The sequence below is a fragment of the Ailuropoda melanoleuca genome, chromosome 11 (genome assembly GCF_002007445.2).
Source record: "Ailuropoda melanoleuca isolate Jingjing chromosome 11, ASM200744v2, whole genome shotgun sequence".
In the NCBI taxonomy this organism is placed as follows: Eukaryota; Metazoa; Chordata; class Mammalia; order Carnivora; family Ursidae; genus Ailuropoda; species Ailuropoda melanoleuca.
In genome coordinates, this window is record NC_048228.1 from 17,741,108 (window position 1) to 17,764,729 (window position 23,622).

A 23,622-nucleotide genomic window follows, 5' to 3' on the forward strand; every position below is an offset into this window, starting at 1 on the left:
CCAGGAAACCAAGATTCAAAGCAGTTGACTTGTTCAAGATCACATAGTCAAGTAAATGGCAGAAGTAGGGACTCCTGTATTTATTGAAACCAAATATACGCTTTAACCATTTCACAACACTATTTACTGCATGATCAGTGAAACCTTTATTATGCGACATGTAAATGAGACGTTTGGAAAAGGTTCTTTTAAAAAATACCTTTAGGGGCGCCTGGGTGGCTCAGTTGTTAAGCGTCTGCCTTCGGCTCAGGGCGTGATCCCGGCGTTATGGGATCGAGCCCCACATCAGGCTCTTCCGCTATGAGCCTGCTTCTTCCTCTCCCACTCCCCCTGCTTGTGTTCCCTCTCTCGCTGGCTGTCTCTATCTCTGTCGAATAAATAAATAAAATCTTAAAAAAAAATACCTTTAATATTTATTTGCTTAGTAATAAATTAAGCAGCCATCTGTAAAACATACTATATTGTGGAAAAATAAACCAAATAAATACACCTCACACTCTAAGACAGAATCTGTTATTTTACTTCACTTAGTTAAATATCTAGAGACCAAATAGGAATCAATTCTTACATTATTGATCCAGAATATTTTAAAATTAGACTGCATATCATAAAATTGTGCAAAAATTATATGATTTCATACAGTGAAAATGTTTGTTAGTATCTGCAACAAAGAGAATTCCTTGGGAAGTAAGTTGTTATTTCTTTCTTTTTTTTTTTCACTTGCGGCATGACAAATGGTTTTTACTATGCCTTGAACACTGTTAACAAATTTTCTTAAGAGAGGATGAGAACTTTATATTAGTTTTAAGTTCTCAAGTCAAGGTTCTATTGTGTTAATAACTTCATTATTTAAGTTTTAAGAAATATTTTTATCAAAATAGGAAATACGTATGCTCATAATATTTATGTTAAAAATGTAAGTATACAAAAGTAATTACACAGTGTTAGCTCAACTTTTAAAAAATAAGTAGAAAAAGATTTAAAAGAAAAATACCAAAATGTTTCCACTCATTAGCTCTAGATGATGATCTCTGTTTTTATTTTGTTTTGTTTTGTTTTTGAGGTTCTTATATCACTGGTTTGTGCTTTTTTTCCCCACTTATTCAAGGATATATTACTTTTCTAATCAGAAAAAAATTAACAAACTTCATCAGTTAAATATTAAGCTCAATTTTAGATTCATATGCAAGAATATTTTTAAGAATTAAAAAAAAAATCATCTCTGATCAGGTTTCCCCTGTGCATGCAATAAGGAAGAGAATTATCAGCTAATAATTTTAAAACAAAAATATGTTGTCTCAAATGAAGTCTGTTTATTCATTTCTCACCATACGCTAGCAATCCTATACAGTGTCAGTGACGAAATGCCCCTAAGTTCTAAACTATCTGCACTTGGGTCTATCACACCTACTCCAACTCATCCCAACCCCAGCCACATTGCCTTCGATGTAATTTAGACTATGGTCATTTCTTTTTACTATTATTAAAACAATGCAAAATAGGATTTATGTATCAGTAGTAAGAAGAATAACAAGAAACTGACAAACATAACCTTAAAGCCAATACGAAATATTCATTTAAACCATTTTTAACTTTATGTTTTATAGGGACTGAAGAGGAAGATGAAGGAGATGACCTTTTGCTTAGGTCTGTAGATGAGTTCTGGTGGTTTCCTCATATGTGGAGCCATATGCAGCCTCACCTCTTCCACAATGAGTCATCTTTAGTTGAACAGATGATTCTCAACAAGGAATTTGCACTGGTGAGCATATTTTATTGCAATATTTTTCAAACTGTGAGTTGTGATATATATCAGTGGGTTGCAAAATCAATTTACTGGGTTGAATACAACAGAAAAAGAACAGACGATATCAGAAAGTGCATCACACATATTAGGGTACATATTGTTTTGTGTTACTTTGTTTCAGGCTTGTGTGTGTATGTGTATAGGGCCGTGTTGTTATTTCAAAAAGTTGATCATTGTCAGAAAGTTACCATCTTTTGTTTTATGGAAGAATTATTCTTGCACCTATGAGGAAGAAATATGGTACTTTCTCTATTGTATTCCTGATACATTATAATTACCTCTCAAAAAGCATTTATAGTAAGGAGAAATGAATGGATGGATGAATTGAATCATTAGAGCAATGATTGAGAACCAGAGGTTCTCAAACTGCAGCATGTAACCTTTTCACCTGAGAGATTTTTTAAAACCCAGACTGCTGGGCCCAATTCTGAAGTTTCTGATTCAATAGATCCTTAGAGAGGACTGAGAATTTGCATTTCTAACAAATTATCAGAGGGCCCAGAGGCCAAATCGGGCCTGCTGCTTGCTTTTTCTAGTCCCTGAGCTAAAATACTTTGGATCCTTGGAGGGTTTTGTTTGTTTGTTTGTTTGATTGTCATTTTTAAATGACCGACTAACAATCAAAGGCACGATAATACTTTGTGACACAAAAGTTATATAAAATTCAAATTTTAATGAAAATCAATGCAGCGTTGCTGGAATGCGGCCACACTCTTCCTTTCTGGGTCGTCTACAGCCGTCTTTGCTCTACAACAGGGTTGGGTAGCTGCAAAAGAGACCACGCACGGCTCACAAAGCCTAAAATATTTACCTTTACTGAAAAAGTTTGCCCACCCTGCTCTATATTAAATAAACCATGCGGCCCTCCAACAATTTAAAGAAAAGATGCCCATTCTCACATCTTCACACGGTGGGAACAGATAGTAACAAAGGGTATATGGATCACCCAAAGACCCCGGGCCTCAGTTAAACCTATTTTAAAATAAACAGTTTTCATTTAAAATAAAGAATTAATCTGCACTGCATGATTGTTAATGTTTCATTTTTTTTTTAAACCACATTAGGAGGCATAGACCTAAGGCCAAATGAGCACTACGATATTTTATGAAGTTATGCCTAGTTATTATGTTGATGGTTCACCATTCTTTCCATCTCTAAATCCCCAGACCTGTGTCGGATCTGTGCATAGTATCCTTACGAGTAAGTGTGTGTACTGCAAAAAGCAATTAAGATCATGGACACAGGTACCAGAATGCCTGTGTTTAAATCCCGACCTTCTGTCAATGGCTTCCTTGATCTTGAACAAAAATTACTTACCCTGTGTCTCAGTCTCCCTATCTGTAAAAATGGGATAATAGTAACAACTACCTCATAGGACTATACTGATACATATTTGAGGATATGATATATATTTGAGGATACGTATTTGAGGATACATGCTTAGAGCAGTGCCTGCAATACAGTAAGCACTCAATAGGTGTTAACCAATTATGATGTTCCAAAATCCAGACAAGTACGCAGTTATGTTTCGCTTTATAAAAGCCAAATATTATTTTAAATCACATAACTTCAAGAAATGTCTAATAAATTTTGTACTATTCATAGCATTGTAAAATTAAGTAAATATTCCCTTTTCAAAAAATAAACTTACCTTGAGTAAGCATGCCGAATTCTCTTTGCAGTTACCTTGATGATAAACTGTTTATCGTTTTACTTAAACCTGCCCTGCCTCACTTTCACTGAGAAGGCTTGCTTTTTAAGCATGTGGGTTATATTTCATAATGGTTGATTTCACCTGTTTGTATAATTTCTTTTTTTAAAAAGCGATGCCAAAAGCACTGGGAAAGACTCAGATGTAATTGCTTTGTAATGAAATGTTGAAAGCTATTTAGAGTTCATTCAGAGCAATTACATTTGTTTAGTCAGTGTGGCTAGATGCTAGACTGAAGCCCATAAATACATTTTGTAAAAAATAATCTTATTATATGTTGCATAGGCAAAAGATTACAACTAAAATGAGGCCTATTAAACACACATACTGAAATGACATTGTTCTTTTCCTTCTGGAGTTCACCTTAAAACTTCTTAGGACTCTTCAAGCAGTGACATTCAAAACCCATCTTTAGCTGTAAACATAGGATGACAATAAGTGTGTTGTCCAGATAGCCAGGGAATGTATTTCTTTCCTATTAAATTATTATGTTTCCCCATCCAGATGACACTTCAAAGCCATCAACAGTATCAAGATGGGCTAGGATAGCGGAAAGCTCTGCATAAGATATTGGCAGGCTGTATTTTAGTCCTGACTGCAAGTAACAAGTTCTAATACAGTTGGCATCTCATTTAATGTCTTCATGCCTTGGTTTCCACCCCTGAAATAGTAATGATTTCCTCTTTCATTCTCTTAAACACAAAGTTTTTAGATAATTAATTTACATCAGCTCATCTGCCAACCAAAAGCACTAGACCAGGTAATCCACTGATCGATTCCATTTCTAAAATTCTGTGATCATTGAGAACATCGGTCCACAAATTTGTAATGAATATCTTGAAATACTCATCTACTTGCAATTGAAGCAATTATGGAAAGAGATTTTCAAACTAAATGACCAATTTAAACTGAAAAAGTTAAAAGTGTTTAAATCTCTCTTTTTTTTAATTCCAACCTGATACTCTTTGGTAGGACCTTGGCTGTCAGAGGGGTTATCAGTCAAAAGCACAGTTATTCTCACACTTACAAAAATGATTCAAATGACATGTTAATAATTTTATATTGATGTTTCAAAAGCAGTTAAACAATCAGAATGGTTTTATTTGTAGTGTTTGTCCAAATTCTGTATGGATAGAGTTCATTTTCTGTTGTAATATGTCTAAAAATCAAAAGAGAAATATATTGCAACACTGTTTCTTTACTGTTTCATCATTTTAGAAGAGCTTTCATTACTGTAAAGCATTGCCATTTCTTTTTTTTTTTGTCAATGACATTTTTTATTGAAGTATAGTTAGTAGTATTATATTAGTTTCAGGTGTACAATATAATGATTCAACAATTCCATCCATTATTCAGTGTTTATCACAATAGATGTACTCTTAATTCCCTATATCTATTTCATCCATCCTCCCAACTACCTCCCCTCTGGCAACCACCAGGTCATTCTCTGTATTTAAGAGTTTGTTTTTTTTTTCTCTTTTTACTTCATTTGTGTCTTAAATCATTCATCTGAGTGAGGTTATATGGTATTTGTCATTCTCTTCCTGACTTATTTCACTTAGCATTTTACCCACTAGTCCATCCCTGTTGTTGCAGATGGCAGGATCCCATTCTTTTCTATGGCTGAGTACTACTCCATTGTGTATATATACCACACCTCTATCCATTCCTCTATGGGTGGGCACTTGGGTTGCTTCCATATCCTAGCTATTGTAATAACGCTGCAATAAACATAGGGGTACATATATAGGGGTACTTTTTTTTTTAATTAGTGTTTTCATTTTCCTTGGGTAAATACCCAGTAGCAGAATTGCTGAATCATATGATATTTCTATTTTTAGTTTTTTGAGGAACCTCCATACTGTTTTCCACAGTGGCTGCCTTAATTTATATTCCCACCAATGGTACACAAGGGTTCCTTTCTCTACACCCTTGCCAATGCTTGTTCTTTCTTGTCTTTTTTATTCTAACCATTCTTACAGTTGTGAAGTGGTATCTCATCATGGTTTTGATTTGCATTTCTCTGATAATTAATGTTTTTGAACATCTTTTCATGTGTCTGTTGGTCATTTGTGTCTTTTTTGGAAAATTGTCTGTTCAGGTACTCTGCCCACTGTTTAATCAGATTGTTTTTTTCATGTTGAGCTGTATAAATTATTTATATATTTTGGATGTTAACCCCTTATCGGATATATCATTTGCAAATATCTTCTTCCATTCAGTAGGTTGCAATGTTGTTTTGTTGATTTCTCTTGCTGTGCAGAAGCTTTTTATTTTGGTGTAGTCCCAAAGGTTTAATTTTGTTTTTGTTTCCCTTTGCCTGAGGAGAAATATCTAAAAAAAAAAAAAAAAANTTAAAAAAAAAAAAAAAAAAAAAAAAAAGTTTCTATGGCTGATGTCAAGGAAATTTCTGCTTTCTTCTAGATGTCTTATGGTTTCAGGTCTCACATTTAAGTCCTTAATCCATTTTGAATACATTTTTGTGTATGGTATAAGAAAGTTGTCCAGTTTCATTCTTTTGCATATAGCTGTCCTGTTTTCCCAATACCATTTGTTGAAGAGACTATCTTTTTCTCATTGCATTTTCTTGCATCCTTTGTTATAGATTAATTGATCATATAATTGTGGGTTTATTTCTGGGCTCCCTAATCTGTTCTATTGATCTGTGTCTATTTGTGTGCCAATACTATACTGTTTTGATCACAACAACTTTGTTCTGCTTTTTCAGGATTGCTTTGGCTAACTGTAATCTTTTGTGTTTCCACATAAATTTAGGATTATTTGTTCTAGTTCTATGAAAAATGTCATTGGTATTTTCATAGGCATAGTATTAAATCTATAGATTGTTTGGGTAGTATGGATATGTTAACAACATTGGTCCTTCCAATCCACAAGCACAGAGTATCTTTCCATTTGTGTCATCTTCCTTTACTTTTATCAGAGTTTTATAGTTTTTGGAATACAGATGTTAAACCTCCTTGGTTAGGTTTATTCTTAGGTATTTTATATTTTTGGTGTAATTGTAAATGGGATTGTTTTCTCAATTTCTCTTTCTGCTACTTCCTTTTTAGTGCAAAGAAACTCAACATTTTTCTGTATATTAATTTTGCAATGGTAATTCTGTAATTTGTGACTTTACTCCATTCAGTTATCAGTTCCTATAGTTTTCAAAGCACTATTATTTCTAAATCCATGCACATTTATGTATGTGGTGTGAATGCATGTGTGTATATATAGGAGGTTATGTGTATGTATATGCTTATCCATGAACACATGCGTATACAGTGTATGAATGTGTTTATGTGTGCATATATATCTGTGTGCATGCCTATTACATGAACATATATGCCATGTGAGTGCCTATATGCTTGTATAGAGGGTGTTAGTTGAATGGTAAGTATAGTCGACCAAGATACATTAATTATAAGATATTAAACTTGTATGGCAGTAGGGAGGGAAAAAATATATTTTGATTCTTTCCTTTAGTAAACTGTACATTTTTTGCTTTCATTCTGTTTTGCTTGACCATCTCACTAACTAGAAGCAATGTTTCAAAGATGACAACAGACAAACAAAAGCTCAAGAGAATGGGAAACATTGGCTAACATTAAAGCACTTGATGCAAATGTTACCAAAAATCACTCCTGACTTAACCCACACCTCTCTTTCAAACCTAGAGAACAAGAGTGCCTGTAGCATAAGCCAGGAGGTTTGTGGAGAAAAAAAGAGATTAATACATATCATTTTGTTGTTTTAAGTTTTGTGTATAGACTCATTAACATTTTCAAATGAATGAGTACCTTCAGTTCACTAAAGTAGTAGTAGATCATAAATATCCTGAAGGGAAAAAAACAAAAAACGAAGAAAACTTGTCTTCAATGATAACTTTTCAATAATTATATATTTTTCCTGACATTTTGTTAAATAGTTNCTGAAGGGAAAAAAACAAAAAACGAAGAAAACTTGTCTTCAATGATAACTTTTCAATAATTATATATTTTTCTTGACATTTTGTTAGTCATTCATCTTATTTATGAATAAATAAGAATTCTTGAAATAAAGGCATGTTTTTTAATTCTGCTTTCAAAATGCTACACATATTTATGAACTCTGTATATTTTTTCCATACTTAGCTTTTCTGTTAAGAAAAATGCTGACATTTAAATTGTTCTCATAAAAACTCAGACTCATCAAAGAGTAACTATGGAAAATCTTTAAGTATCTTTATGTAGAGGTTTTAATTAAAAAAATAAAAGGAGGGTAATATTGGAATTCATGGCACAAAGATACAAAACAGAGAGAGAGCTGCCTTTCAATAGCTGCTATGCTTATATCTTTACTAAATTACGCAGTATACAGACTTATGCTGTACAAGAAATACAAGATATCAAAAAACCTGATAATTATAGTTAATAGGGTATTTCAAAGATAGAAAATTTAGAGAAGGTAAGAATATTAAATAGAAAATAAAATTGTGACCAAATATTGACTTAATGAAAGTTCACTAGGTAGCAAATAATGTATTTTGAACGTTCAATAATGAAAAAGGCAGTCTGTGCACTCAGCAGAATAGATACTTACATAAGCATGAAGCATTTAAATAAAATATAAAGAAGCAAAACATCCAAGCATAGACCAATTTGAAAGATTTTTGGCAATCGTGTGAACTTTTGAGAGATTCTGAACTTTTATAAACCTAATCTCAGAAATGAGATCCCATCATTTTTACTATACACTACTTATTAGAAGATAGTCATTAAGTCCAGCACATCATTAAAGGGAGGGGAATTCAACAAGGTAGCAAATACCAATAGGCAGAAATCATTGGAAGTCAAAAGCTGCCTTCACATCTAATTAGAAATAAGAGACATAGGGACTCCTGTATGATAGAAGTCACATTTATTTCTTCACTAATTTGAAAAATATTTGCATATGAACTAAACCATTGAACTCCAAGTCTTTATTCTGAAGCTTAATGCCAATTATATCCCACTAAGCCAAAAATATTGATTCATCTAACACTTCTCTTTCTTTCATCCAATCCATTGCCTTTAGTTGAAAATATATTTAGAGCCGTTGAATTCTTATCACCTCTACTACTAAGTGCTTAGTCTAAATTATACTTGTATTTTTTATCCGTTTTATTGATGTTGATATTAACATATACAATTCATCCATATAAAATTTAGTGATTTTTAGTATATCCACAGATTTGTGCAAACTTCATAAGAAAGAATTTTAAAACATCTTTATCACCTCCAAAAAAAGTCTGTACCCATTAGCAGTCATTCCCCTTTCTCCAGCTCCTCCAAACCTAGGGAATTATTAATTTACTTTCCATTTCTATAGATTTTCTTATTTTGAACATTTTATTTTATATAAATGGAATAATAAAATATGTGTGTGGTCTTTTATGATTGGCTTTTTTACATTGTAGCATGTATCAGTACTTTGTTCCTTTTATATCCAAGTAATATTCCATTGCTATGTTTATGTTATATTTTATTTATCCATTCATCAGTTGATAGACATGTTTCTACTTTTTGGTTATTTTTTATATGTTGCTAGAAACATTCATTTGCAAATTTTTGCATGGACATATATTTTCATTTATCGTTATACTTACCCAGGAGTGGAACTGTTGGGTCAATGGCATTTCTATGCTTAACATTTTGAAAAACTGCCAGACTGTTTCTAAATTGTCTACCCCACTTTACATTCCCACCAACAGTGCATAAGGATTCTAATTACTCAGCATCCTTGTCAACCCTTGTTATTAACTGTCTTTTCTATTGTAACTATCTTAGTGGGTACAAAGTGGTATCAAATTACGTTGTGCTTTGTATTTCCCTAATGGTAATGATGTTGAGCATCTTTTTATATGCCTCTCAGCTCTCATATCTCTTCATTGGAGAAATGTCTATTCAGATCTCCTCTCACTTTTTAGTTGAGTTAGTGACCTTTTGTTATTTACTTGCAAGAAATTTTTGTGTATTCTTATACAAGTACTTTATCAGACCTATGATTTGCAAATATTTTCTCCATATGTGGATTGTTTTTTCACTTTCTGAACAGTGTCTTTTGAAACATAAAAGTTTTTAATTTTGATAAGGTCCATTTTATCTTTTTTTGTGTGCCTTATACTTTTTGCGTCAACCCTAAAAGGGCTTTGCTTAACCCAAGGTCATAAAAGTGTACTCCTATATTTGCTTCTATGAGTTATATAGTATGAACTCTTATGTGTGGTTTTGTGATGCATTTAGTTAATTCTTTTGTGAAATACAACTTCATTCTTTCACATGTGATACCTGGTTATACCTGCATTATTTGTTGAAAAGACTATTCTTTCCCCACCAAATTGTCTTGGTTCTTCCGTCAAAAATAAATTGACTTTAAATGTAAAGAAGTATTTCTAGACTCTTGGTTCTATCATTTATCTCTATGCCTGCCCTTGTGCTAGATCTCATCATTTTGATTACTGTATATTCATAAGTTTTGATATTGGGAATTGTGAGTCCTCCAACTTTGTTCTTTTGTTTCAAAATTGTTTTGTCTATTCTGGGTCCTTTGCAATTTCATATGAATTTTAGAATCAGCTTATCAATTTCTGCACAATGGCTAGCTGGGATTCTGACAGGATAGCATTGAATCCACAGATCAATTTGGGAAATGCTCCCATCTTAACAATATTAAGTCTTCTGATCTAGGTACATGGGCTGTTATTCCATTTATTTAGGTCTTCCTTAGATTTTTTTTCAACAATACTTTCTAATTTTCAGAGTTTGTGTTCCACATTTTTATCAAATGCATTCCTAAGTATTGTTTTCTTTTTGATGCTATTGTACATGAAATTGTTACTTAATTTCACTTTCACATTATTTATTTTTATAGAGAGGAGTACAATTGATTTTTGTATATGGATCTTTTAACCTTCAAATTTGCTGAATTCATTTACTAGTTCTAGAGTTATTTTAGTGGATTCTTCAGGATAATTTGTATGTAAGATCTTATCATTTGTAAATAAAGATAGTTTCACTTCTTTTCTAATCTGGATACATCTTATATCATTTTCTTGTCCAATTTCCTTGGTGAGAACCTCCCCTATAAGGGTGAATAGAAATGACAAGCACAAAAATCCTTGTCTTATTCCTGAACTTAGAAGGGAAGCATCCATTATTTCATCATTAAGCATGATGCTAGTTACAGGTTTTTTGTAGATACCCATTATCAAGTTAAAGTTCCTCGATCTATTCCTACTCAGTTGAATATTTTTATTATTAAAGAATGTTGACATTTTCATACATTTTGAGGGAAGTTTATTCAGTTGATTATGTTTTCTGTTTATTTTATTGATATGATGTATTGTGCTAATTTGTTTTTTAGATGTTAAACTAACCTTACATTCCTGTGATAAATCTCACTTAGTCCTGGTGTATAATGCTTTTTATATTTTGCTGAATTTAATTATTAGTACTTTGTTGAAGATTTTGCATGTACATTCAAAGAGATAGTTTGTGCTTGTCTTTTATCATGATATCTTTGTCTGGTTTTGGTGGTAGGCTAATACTAGCCTCATAGAATTAGTTGAGAAATACTCTCTCCTCTCCGTGTTTTGAAAGAATCTGTCCATGATTGGTATTAAGTCTTTACATGTTTGGTAGAACTCACAAGTGAAATTGCCTGGCCTGGCTCTTCCATGTGGAAAACTTTTAAATTATGAAATCAATCTCTACTTGTTAGATCCAAATCCAAATCTATTTGGATTTTCTAGCTCCACTTCAATCAGTTTTAGTACTTCATGTGTTTCTACGAATTTATCCATTTCACCTAAGTTAGCTAAATTTTTAGCATAGAGTGTTCATAATATCCCTTATGGCTCTTTTGAGTTTTATAAAGGTAGTAGTATTGTCTCTTTTTGTTCTTGTTTTTACCAATTTGAAACTCCATTAATTACCTGCAGCATGCTCTACAGTTTTCCAATAATGCCTTAAGGTGCAGACTTTACCATAAACTGAATCAATAAAGTGCATTCCTTTTTGCAGAAAGTAGTTTGAAGAAGGTCTATGAGACTTTTTCCAACCACAAGAGTGTTCTTAGCTGTCCTTTTCCTTGGTTCTCTCTATTAAACTTCTTGTTTGGTCTATTATTAGCTTGTTGTGAATTTTAATTAAAATAACAACAGCCTCCTCTAAATTGCTTACCATCAAAATCTCCATTGTTTTCAAGGGTGACCTTACGCTTGAACTTTTCCATATTCTGTCCCAAATAAAGTCACTTCCGTTGGAAAGGATTTAGGAGCTCTCTCTTTCTATGACCTACATCTTCCCCTGGGCAAAATCTTTGCATCCACTGCTCTGGAGCTGAAGTGGGGATGACGATCTTCTTCTCTCAAAGTGACACCCATATTTATGAGCAGGGTGCTAGGTTGGGATGGTCGTCTCTGGTCTTCTCAGTTTGGCTCTCCTGGCTTAGAACCACCACCCTACAATTGAGCTGGAGCAAGGACAAATCATGGCTTCAGTATTATTGGTCTCTGGCACTGAGGTACAACTGAAGAAGAGAGCCTAGATCTCTCAGTTGCTCTTGCCTAGAGTAGAACTTCTGTGAGCAGAGCTAAGGGCATGAGAAATTCTCATGGCCTGCCACTCCCAGGGAGAATCACAGCTTTAGACTGGAATCCAAAGAGAGAGAAACCCGTGTTCCTGGCTGCACCCTCCTTTTGTCATTCTAAACTGAGGCAAGTGGGGAAGGGCGTGGATCATGACTGAATTGGTATATATTTTCACTCTTCTTACCAGTCTTCTTAGATTTTCTTCAATAATGTTTCATCATTTGCTGTACATCCTTGGTTTATTTTCCAGAGATTTTAAATGGTTAGGGTTTTTTAAAAGATTTTATTTATTTTAAAGGGAGAGAGATTGCATGAGCAGAGGAAGGGACAGAGGGAGAGGGAGAAGTGGACTCCCCACTGAGCAGAGAGCCCAATGATGCAGGGCTCAATCCCAGGACCTGGAACCTAGGACCCAAGATCATGACCTGAGCTAAAGGCAGAGCTTAACCAACTCAGCCAGCCAGGTGCCCCTAAATGGTTCTTTTTTGAATAATTTCTGTAAGTTATGATTGTTTTGCTGGGAGAGAGTCCACAGAGCTCCTCACAGCACCATTCCAGAAGTCAGAATTCTACCATCATATCTTGACTAATTTACAATAGTGCCCCACTGGTGTCCAATTCCACTTTTGGCCCTCTTGAATCTATTCTTATCAAAGCAGATATAGTGACCCTGTTAACTTCTAATTCAGATCCTGTCACATTTTGTCTGAAAAGCCCTTCAGACTCCCTTAAAATAGCCCTTACAGCCTTTTTACCTAACCCCTTGTTTTCCATGCCCCATGTTCCCATCCGATATTTTAATGGCTAATACTCGAAAGTCTCCAGTAATTTCCCCTGATGTGCTAGAATTTCTAGACTGGGTTTTCAAATTAAAACCCACCGTGGTTTTGAAATAATTTGTTTGTTAAATCTGCTGTATCTGTTTTTTTTTTTGTATCAGTACTTTAAATCCTAAAGCAGGGTAGGCAGAAAGTGTTTTTAAGTTGAAAAAACATTGAATAATGAAATCAAATATTAATGGCATTTCCTTGGAAGACAGAGCAGTAAAAATTTGCTAAATATTTAGTAAATGGAATATTCGCATGATCTTGAATATATTTACTAATACTTATTGGAAACCTATGATGAGTAAAATGGTCTTAGGAAGGAAGAAAATAATAAAATCACAGTGGGAAGATTCTAGAAGAGCATCCAGAAAACTTGAAGCTCACTTATATGAGCACTTAAATGATTTTGTTACTGAATACAGAGCATTTACTTATAGATGGCACTTTATAACAGTTTAAAAGTATTTCTGTATATGTACCATGTGGTCAGTAGAGATATCTCTTCATCGTTATAACTATTAATTATTTTCTCTTTATGTTAAATATGCATACATTTCTCATATATTGTTCAAAAATATCATTTATAGACACAATATACTTACCACCATGTTCCTTTACCCTGACAATATTTGTCCATCATAATTCTTTATACCTTCCTATTAACACTTGTGTGTTTTATCCAGGATACTCAAAATTATACACCTATAGATTCAGTCTTTAATATATGCTATATCAAAATGGAATATTTGTATTACAACGTGTGATTTATCCATTTGTCACTGAGAAGTTTAGCATCTGGGTGATTTATTATTTTAACCATTTCAGAGAGTAACTTTCTAAAATACATAACTTACTGCTTTTAAATTAATAAACGCATATTAAGCATCATATCTCATTTTTCACAAGGACTAAAGGTTTTCACTGTTAATACAAATGATTTTACTGTGCTCTCAGAGTCTGCTGAGAATTTGTGGACTATTTGCTCCAAAACTGTGTTCTTTAAATTTTTGAATTTTTGCATCTACTTTTTCAAGTTTTCCAATTTATGGTTTGTAAGATTAATAACTTTCTCTTCTAGCCATTGTCATGTTACATGAATATAGCAGCCAGATTCCTATTTTGCTGAAATGAAGTGGTCAAACTAGATAACCATTGAGGTCCGTGATATCTCTAAAATTCTATAAATCTGTGTTGCTCTGAGCTTGGAAATAAGGTACAGCAAGCTTCTTTTTTTTTTTTTAAGATTTTATTTATTTATTTGACAGAGATAGAGACAGCCAGTGAGAGAGGGAACACAAGCACAGGGAGTGGGAGAGGAAGAAGCAGGCTCATAGCGGAAGAGCCTGATGTGGGGCTCGATCCCATAACGCCGGGATCAGGCCCTGAGCCGAAGGCAGATGCTTAACCGCTGTGCCACCCAGGCGCCCCTACAGCAAGCTTCTTAAGCTTGTTTCGAAGTGATAGTTAAAGCATTCAATTTCACAAATGAGAAAACTGAGCCCATGTGTAAATGGTCACACTGAGAACCCATACTCTGCTTTGTGGTTCCTAATCCAGTGGTCTGTCAATTGCACCATAAACCACCCCAAGCAAAAGCTGTGATAACCTTTGGGTGAACCAGTGTCACCTGAGGTAAAATGAACCAGTTTATGTGCCCTGTTTTTCTAGTGTCCTTTTATGAACTGTAGTCCAGATAATTAAGGTAATATGTAGATGACCTCTGCAAAGTTGGAAAATTGTTGAAGAACACAGACCTTTCTTTCTGTATTGAGGCAGATGTTATTGTATAAAAACTTAAAAGGTTAATAAGGAAAATGGAAGTGTGTAAATGGTGTAATGATTGGCGTATTGCATAATAAGTGGAAATATTTTTTTCTTTTAGCTACCCACTGTCCGAAGACTTTTTACCCTTTTTACAAGTAGAATGATATTGTTTAATAAAGTTCTTAGATAGCTTATTCAAGCAGTCTCTAAGGTTTTCATCAATTCCTATTTTCACCAAAACTACAACATGAAGAATAGCATGAACTTTTTGCCTGAAAATTAGAATTGGTATTTCATTAGCTATTAATATTCATACTGTTTAGCAATGGATTTAGAGGGGAAAATGGCTTTTGTTGTCATGTGTTGTATCTTGGTAAGTCTTTGACTTGCTGGTCTGGTATTGGAAGGTAGATGAAAGAATTTCCCTTAGAAAATCTCTACAATACATATTTATCTATTTGATTTTCCTAGCAGAGGGCAATATTAGACCCCCCCATCCCCCAAATTCCTATTTTAATTGCAGCATCTTTTTTCTGTCGAGGAGCTGTTTTATCTCTGAACATGTTTAACCTCAAAGGAATAAATGCCACCTACAAAATTAACTTTAATATTGGGCAGCAATAATTGAAGGAAATGAACTACTTATATCATTCAAAATGTTTTAAATGTAAATCTATCAAGGCTTGCATCTATCTCTTCCGAATACCTTGTTATCATTATTTTTTTGGTAAATGTAAAGCCTTGAAAGTCATTTCTTCTGCTTTATGGTTTTTATGGATTTAAATAATTTTTTAAGATTAACTAGAAGAGATCTAATTCTTTTCAAGTGCTGATACATGAAACAATTAAAGCAGAGGATTTCCCCCCAGGAGATACGCTGCTAACTGCCTAAAGTAGTTGTTAATATTTAATTTACTTGCTTTAAGGCAAATAAATATTTCCTCTAAATAGTAAGTTTTGTTTATATTATACAGAACAGTAAACTATGCACAAAATACAAAAGACAAAGTTATGTTGCTCTGAAGAAAACAAAGCCCTAGCTGTTTATACACATAAGAATCTTTTGTGACACGAGCTTACCCTGTGCAGGCCATTGCCTAATTGTTCAGTGTATTAGTTAAGCCCAGGCATTGGGCTTCAGACCTACCTTAATTCAAATTCCATCTTTGCCACATACTACATGGGTGACCTTAGCAAACAACTTAAAATTTTTGTGCTTTTTATTTTCAAATATGTAAAATGGGGATGATAGTGGTTTGGACCTCATAGGTTTTTACGAGGATTAGGTGATGTACGTACATGTTTGTATACGTGTGATGCTTAGCAAAGTGTTTGGCACGTAAGTGTTCCAAAAATATTTGTTGTCATCGTCATCTTCATCATCATCATCCTGGCTACCATCATTTTCACCATATTTCTTCAAGAAACATATGATCATCCTTTTGAAATAAGAGGTTGGTGGTAACGATGACACCACCAAATGACTTTTTCAAGGTTATGTAGTATGCAAGCTGGGGACAGGTATAAGATATTCTCATTTACCTTTCAGTTCTCTATTCTATCCATAATTCGATACTGAATATGATCACTAATTTTTAATAATTAAAAGAGACTAATGTCTTACCAAACATTCCAAGAAAAAAATAACATGGATGATAGAAGTTATATTCTTAAAGAAATAAGTGAAAAAAATTAGAAAGGGTTGATTCATATACATGTGAACTCTTGACTCTGAACTTATTGTTTTCCAATTATGTCCAAAAATGTTCAAATACTTCTTCCAGTATGAAAAAAGTAGCTCTCTCCTTTCCTTCACTCATTTGTTCCTTCCTTTCTTTCTCTCTTCCTTCGTTTTTTTTGCAAAGAACACAAATATACTAACTCTTCCTTCCTCTCTTTCTTCCTTTTTCCCTTCCTTTCCTCAACAGACAATTAATGAATATGTATTATCTGCTAAACAATTATTTGATATCAAGGATGTGGAAATGAATGAGATGCTGCTTATTCTCAGGGATTTTACTTAAGTGTAATAAGACAATGGTTTTTGCTTTTTGGGAGAAATGTACAGACTATAGTAGAGCCACAGAGGAGACACTGGTTAATTATAAGGGGAAGTAAAAATTTTAAAAAACAGGAAAGCCCATTGAGATAACACAAGTGAAAAATGAGTAAGTGTGCTTGAGGCAGAAGACAGGAGAGGAGCACCTAGGCAGAGAGAGCAGTGTGCAAAAGAGCACAAGATAATCCCTGAAAAACATGTTCCACTCTTCTAGTAAAATATATATTGCTTCAGCAACAACCCATCAGTGGGTCTGGAAACTACCGCCTGTGGGATTTGGCTTGCAGTCTGTTTTTATATGGTTGGTGTACTAAGGATTGGTTTTACATTTTTAAAGGATTGTAAAAAACAAACAAACAAAGAAAAATATATGACAGAGGCATTATGTTGCTGTCCAAGTCTAAAATATTTACTACATAGCTCTTCAGAGTACAAGTTTGTCAAACTGTGACCCACACACGTAATGATCCAGAGGAAAGTATATCAAATTGCAATCATAATGATGAACAGTATTCCATGAATCCGTAATTAATGCACATTTATCCATCAGTGATTATTGGTAACCTCCTGTGTCCTTAGAAGTATGCAAATTGTAGAATGTAAAATACACTTCTGATAATCCGTACCTTTATGAATCTCCAAAAAGATCATAAAATGTTGAGGAAAGGAAGAAGAAATTGATTTGGTGTCAGAGCAAGCTTTGAACTGGGAATTAGGAGATGAGCCTGAGCAGCTCATGCGGGGCCAGAACATGCAGGAACTTTATACTCTAGGCCTCAGGGCCTCAGAGACCTAAATCCAACCGTTCTGATCACCTTTGCGTAGAACTCTTTATACCATTTGAAACACTAATTCTCCAGATTCTTCTATCATCTCCCAATGTTCCTAATTAATGTTCTCTAATTCGTTGTTCTTCTATAACCTTCTGGATCATTCTTCTTGTGTGCCTTTTGTACATAAGATTAGGAAGTGGACCGCTTAGCAATAGGGCACAGGCATTCTCATTTCTGCATTCTCATTTCAGGGAACAGATGTCTTTAGTCCTTGGTTGTCACTTCTAAATGCATACTCAGTACCCATTCTTTACATTCTTCCTTACTGAACGAACCCACAGTTTGCTTGTGGAGCCATGTGTGTGGTGAAAGGACTGATTTTTCACCTTTGGTTTCAGGTAGGAGACTATTAACATATTTCTGGCCATTTAGATATAAGCATAAGTTGTGGTATAAGGCTCCAGGAAAGCGGGTTAGATACAGCTGAGGCTTGCCCTTCTACCCTTTGCCTTTGCTCCTTTATTTTGCCTTGTATTTGATCCTATTGGCTAAAACTAAGACAGCATCTTAAAACTATGAAGGAAAGGCTGAGAGAATAAGAGACCTCACTTCCGTCATTCTTGAACCTCTGAACCAACTGCTTATCTCCCAAATTCCCATTACTTAAGTAAGCTCTTCTCTTTTTTAGGCCACTGTTTCTTGTTTTCATTTTTGTCTTTCTGATACAGAGTTTGAACCCATTCCCTACACAACGCTTTCACATTGTGTTTTTCCTCTTCAGCTGTTTTGACATTCGCCTACATTCAAATTGCCCCACTGTTTAAAATTTGCAGATCCTCCAAAGGAATATTTATGTAGAATGCCCTGAACATAACAGCCCAAAACTTTTTAAGAAGCCTTCGTAACAGGTTTTATGCCTATTTATCAATCAAGACAGTAGTTTTGTGAGTAGATTCTTAGAATGGTCAATAATAGCATAATTAACTTTCACTGACAGATTTTAATTTAACTGCTTCACTGACCAAACTTGTTTTTAATTATTAAATGACTGTGAAATAATCAAGAGCCAAGATTTTCAAGAATTTTTTTTTTTTTTTACTTAACTCCTGCTATACCAAGTAAACCCTATTCAAGTTGGATAATCCATCAAAGGTGCTTGTTACCATATATTTTTCTTTTTTTTTCCTCTTTGGCCTTTTTCAATTTGAAAAATTCTTTCAACTTGATCATTTCTTTCCTATTTTATCTGTAGTGGCTGGACATTTTCATCATTCCATGATTACCTCTTTATAGTTGACACTTCGGTCCCCTGCAGTCATATCTGCAGTAACTTGAGCAATATAGGACTATGAGAAACTGTTTCCAAGCATGCTGACAGTGGAGAGAGCTAAAATTGATTGATAATCCAGGAGAATTAGAGTGCTTGAAGTCAGGCTGTTTTGAGATGCTAACTGTATCAATGCTTTGATTTCCAAATATGATATCTCTTTAACATGATGATAACAAAATGGAAATATAATATTTTGGTATGATTTTGATCTGAAACATGTCAACGTATCTACAGAAAAGTATAATAATTTAATCATCTGAATAGGCAGTTCCTTAAGTGATTGTAATTTAAGGGTTTTTTAATTAATATATAGGTACCATTTATTAACATAAACTTACTTTTTGTCTAATGAAATTTAATCTATTTCACATGGTAGTAAAGGTTCCCCAATATTGGAAATAATCACAGATATGAACATTTTAACTCTTAAAGAAGGCACAGGATGTCACAGAAGGATTTTAAAATGTAATAAGACCCTGTATTTTGGAGGTAGGTGTAGGAATTAACAACCTGAGAGATGGCACATGCCTATACCAAATGTTTAATGCATTTTTCTATAAATGCATTAAGTTGACATTAAGAGGAAAAATGACTCCTAAGAGAAATCTCAGCTGTACTCAAAATAATGTTAGAAATATATTCCATGGCTCAGAGAAAGTAACAGTTTATGCAAATCTATATCTGCAAAAGTAATGTGTTTAAATTACTGATTCCAACCCATTGGCTATATAATTGTGTAAGCACCCAAAAGGTTTAGAAATGTGTTCAAAATCAGAAAATCAAGGGCATTCTAGCCAGCCTTAAAAAGTGCAAGTTGCCCTCTTTGACATATCTACTTCACATAACACACACACACACACACACACACACACCCTAGCCATCCCACCTAAAATAGTGCTTTATTCCATGAACATAGGCAATCAGAGGATATAATAATAATAATATAATAATAATAAATTTTTTAAAATATCTAATATATAATGTGTATAAATTCTTGAGGTACTAAGAATGGAGAGAAGATATGGCAAGATGAATTAGGTATATTATTTAGTTGAGATAAAATTACAAATGAAACATATTGTGAAGATAGTGTAATTTGTATTAATCAAAATTATTTTGAGTACCTTCTTTTCGCATGTATCTGCTTACAGTAACTATAGGAATGGTGCCATAATGGGATGGATAATACTATTCTTGTTTCTGTCTGACTCTTAACACATCTAAGAATCTTTAATGTTATCATTTCTTTCAGGCTAAAGGCATTGTGAGAAGCTCTAAATACTTAATATCTGGTACTGCTTCTCTTGCTCCTAAATTAAATATAGAACTAAATCTTCCCATGTAGCAGAGGCATCAATGAAGGTAGAAAGGTCCTGAAATGCAGTCTGGCATTTCATAAGATATTCTCATACCACATCTCTGCCACCCTTCACTCTTCTCAGGTTCTTGCTTTCCTCCTTATTCTGTTTATTTCAAGAGACAATTGGCATAAGCATTCCCTTGAATAGACCCTGAACCCCTTTGAACTTCTTGGTTCATCATACTGCAAAGCCTCAACCTTGTTTGGATCCAAATCTCCACCTAGTCTATGCCTGTACCCCTGAAACTGAATGTTTGGCTGGGGCCAACATTTGACTTTTCTCACTTTAAAACCTTGACCACAGACCTCAAGCAGACCCTCAAACTTCCCAGAAGTTACACTGCAAGTCCTCACTTTGTTCATCATCCTATTCTCCTAGACCACTCTTGTATCCTTTCTGCAAACTGCCCACATCTCCCCCCATCCTCATTCTCAGCTGATGACCTTATTTCACTGAAAAAAAAATCAATAAATTAGAAGGTAACTTCCGGGGTGCCTGGGTAGCTCAGTCAGTTAAGCATCTGCCTTTGGCTCAGATCATGATCCCAGATCCTGGGATCAAGCCCTTCATCAGGCTCCCTGTTCAGTGGGGAGTCTGCTTGTCCCTCTTCCTCTATGCCTCCCCCGCTGCTCATGCACTTCCTCTCGCTTGCACTCTGTCTCTCTCTCTCTCAAAATAAATAAGCAAAATCTTTTTAAAAAAGAAGAAAACTTCCACATGCTCCCATTACTACAACTACCCCTTCAACATGATGATAACAAAAAGAAAATATGATAAAAGGTATGATTTTAACATAGTCACAGAAAAATATATGTAATTATAGTAATTTTTACAGACAGTTACTCAGTGGCCATAATTATTTAGTAAAAGCTTGTGGAATATGTTCGTACCACTTATTAACATAAGCTGTGTTAATAATGACATAAATACAAATTGTGGACTGGCATCCCATGAGGGAAGCACACAATCTTGGCTTGGAAATGATGAATAAAGGAACTAGAAACACAAAGGCCAAATTCTCCACTTTTGCACTTAATCCACACCATTCCAACTGTTCAAGAGAGCATTATTCAAGCAATTCTCCCCTCTCTCCTAAATCATTTCCCTCTTTGTACAAACATACTGCTATTACTCCCATCTTTAGGTAATCCTGTGCTTAGGTTTGCTGCTCCCTCCAGCTACGGCACCATTTCTAGACTCTCCATTTTAACAAAACTTCTTGAAATAGTTGTTAATACTCACTGTCACCATTGCAGGTCCTCCCATTCTCTCTTAAATCCATTCTGATGTGCTTTCGCTTCACCTGTCCATCTGAACTCTTACCCAGTTCACCAGTGCACATCCAGTAGTAAAACCAATGGGCAATTCTTAGTTTCTCATTTTATTTCATCAATTAGCAGCACTTGACATTCAGACTCTTTTATCAAACGTCTTCTTCAGTTGGCTCTCATTTTGTTGTGGATTCCGGTATTCCTCTGATCTCACTTGAGATATCTTTCTCAGTATATTTCCTGGAGTTCTCCTCTTCTCCCTATGTAATGTTAAATGCCCCAAAGATCTAGCCTTAGACTTCTCTATTTATGCATTCATTCTGTTGATGATCCTAATAAGTCTTATGACTGACTCTAAATAAAATTTATGTATTAATAACTCACCAAATTTTGATCTCCAGATGAACTCTCTCCTCTGAATCCTAAACTTGTTTATTTGACTTCTTACCTGACCTACCCAGTTGGATGTCTAATGTCAAACATATGTCCTATCTTTCTCCCCAAAACCTGTTTAATTTTTTAACTTCCCAGTCTCACTTGGAAACCCTATCCTGCTAGTTGAGCATTTCTCTCATGTTTTCTATTCAATCAATCATCCAATCCTGTGGCTCCACAATATATCCAGGACCTAAATGATCCACACCTATTCCTTCTCTGCAGTGACGCTGCATCATGTCCAGTGTGAATAGTGCCCCCTGGAGATGTTCAGTAAATAACTTGTGAGGTTATTTGCAGCAACCCTGACACCNTTTATGTCACCTACATTATACAGTTTCATCACATGTTGGCCTATGTTAAATACCTGTGGTATTTATTATTTAAGTAAACTGGTCTCATATTTATTTTCTCTGTACATTACCACTGGCTGACCAGTACATAAAATTAAACAGTCATACATATTACATTATTACATGAGATTATCTAACTAGACAAACAGGTGTTTGCCATATTCAATGGGTTTTCTTGAAGAAATATTGAGCAGTGCTTTAGTAAACTTTTCCTCTGTTTTCCTAGAATTCAAACCACTGACATCTCGTATGAACCCTTTCAATGTTTCATACTTATTACGAAGGGGCAAAAACTACCTGTATCAGTCAGGATTCCATGGTAAAGGCAGAAGCCATTTAGAGTTATTTTAAACAGGGGGAGTTTTTATTTGGCTATTTAAGTACTTCCAAAAACTTTAGAAGAGCTGATGGAGCAGATTCTGGGCTGTATTTCTCAAGGGACTCACAAAGCCAGACAGAACTGGTTCCCTAGGGAACAGCCACTTCAAGAGCTGCCACTGGAGCTCCAGCAGAAGCAATAAGTTTCCACTGCCTCCCTGCAATTGGGCACCAAATACTGCTTCAGGAAATCTTCCTGTTTTCATGACCTCATGTGTCAGCAACAGGGGCCAGGAGCTGCCACACTTTAGCATTTGCCCACCTACTGCCTTCTGAAATATGTCCTGAGTACTTCTAATTGGCTGAATTGTGTTTGTATAAAAAATAATAGCTGCAGAGAAGTTTGGGAAATGTAGAATTTTGCTTTACAATCTCTCCAAGTGAAAACCACTCCAAGTGGATCGGAGTTCCAGTTCAGAAATACATATTGAAGTCAATTCTCTTTGTCTATAAAGTGCTTCCAATCATTAACTGGGGTTGGGTTGAGCAGGGGTCACAGTAGTAGCAACTTAGAAAAGCAAATGAAAAATCCATGAATTAAAGACTTGGTTATAATTTTAACTTTAATATTGAGCAACATGAGCAAGTCATTTGCCTTCCCTGAGCCTCAGTTTCCACATTTGATAGTAACATCCAGGCCACCTCACAGGACAATTATGAGAATCTCGTTAGACATAAATGTGAAAACACTTCATGAATATTAGGTATTAGTAACTGCAAGCAGATACGATCAGTAGAAACAATCAAAGAAAAATTAAATGAGGTCATTTCAGTTACTATTAGATGTTTAGTGCTAAATGCATTTTATTTTACTCTAGGTTTTGAAAAATGGCAACCCTATTTTTATATAGTCTGTAAATTACCACATTACCTCATTTCCTAGTCAACTGAGAACATAATGTAACTGGGAAGATTTAATCAAGTTAAACTAAATATTTGCAG

General features: G+C 34.5%; 1 protein-coding gene across 1 annotated transcript in view; it reads left to right on the top strand.

Annotated features, from left to right (window-relative positions):
- LOC100465545 (bifunctional heparan sulfate N-deacetylase/N-sulfotransferase 4) overlaps nt 1-23,622 on the top strand; it is a 270,808-nt gene that overhangs the window by 150,186 nt on the left and 97,000 nt on the right. Inside the window, exon 4 of the mRNA XM_034671694.1 lies at nt 1,608-1,762. Within this exon, the coding sequence (XP_034527585.1) occupies nt 1,608-1,762 (155 nt within the window). The remainder of the gene's footprint in view (nt 1-1,607; nt 1,763-23,622) is intronic.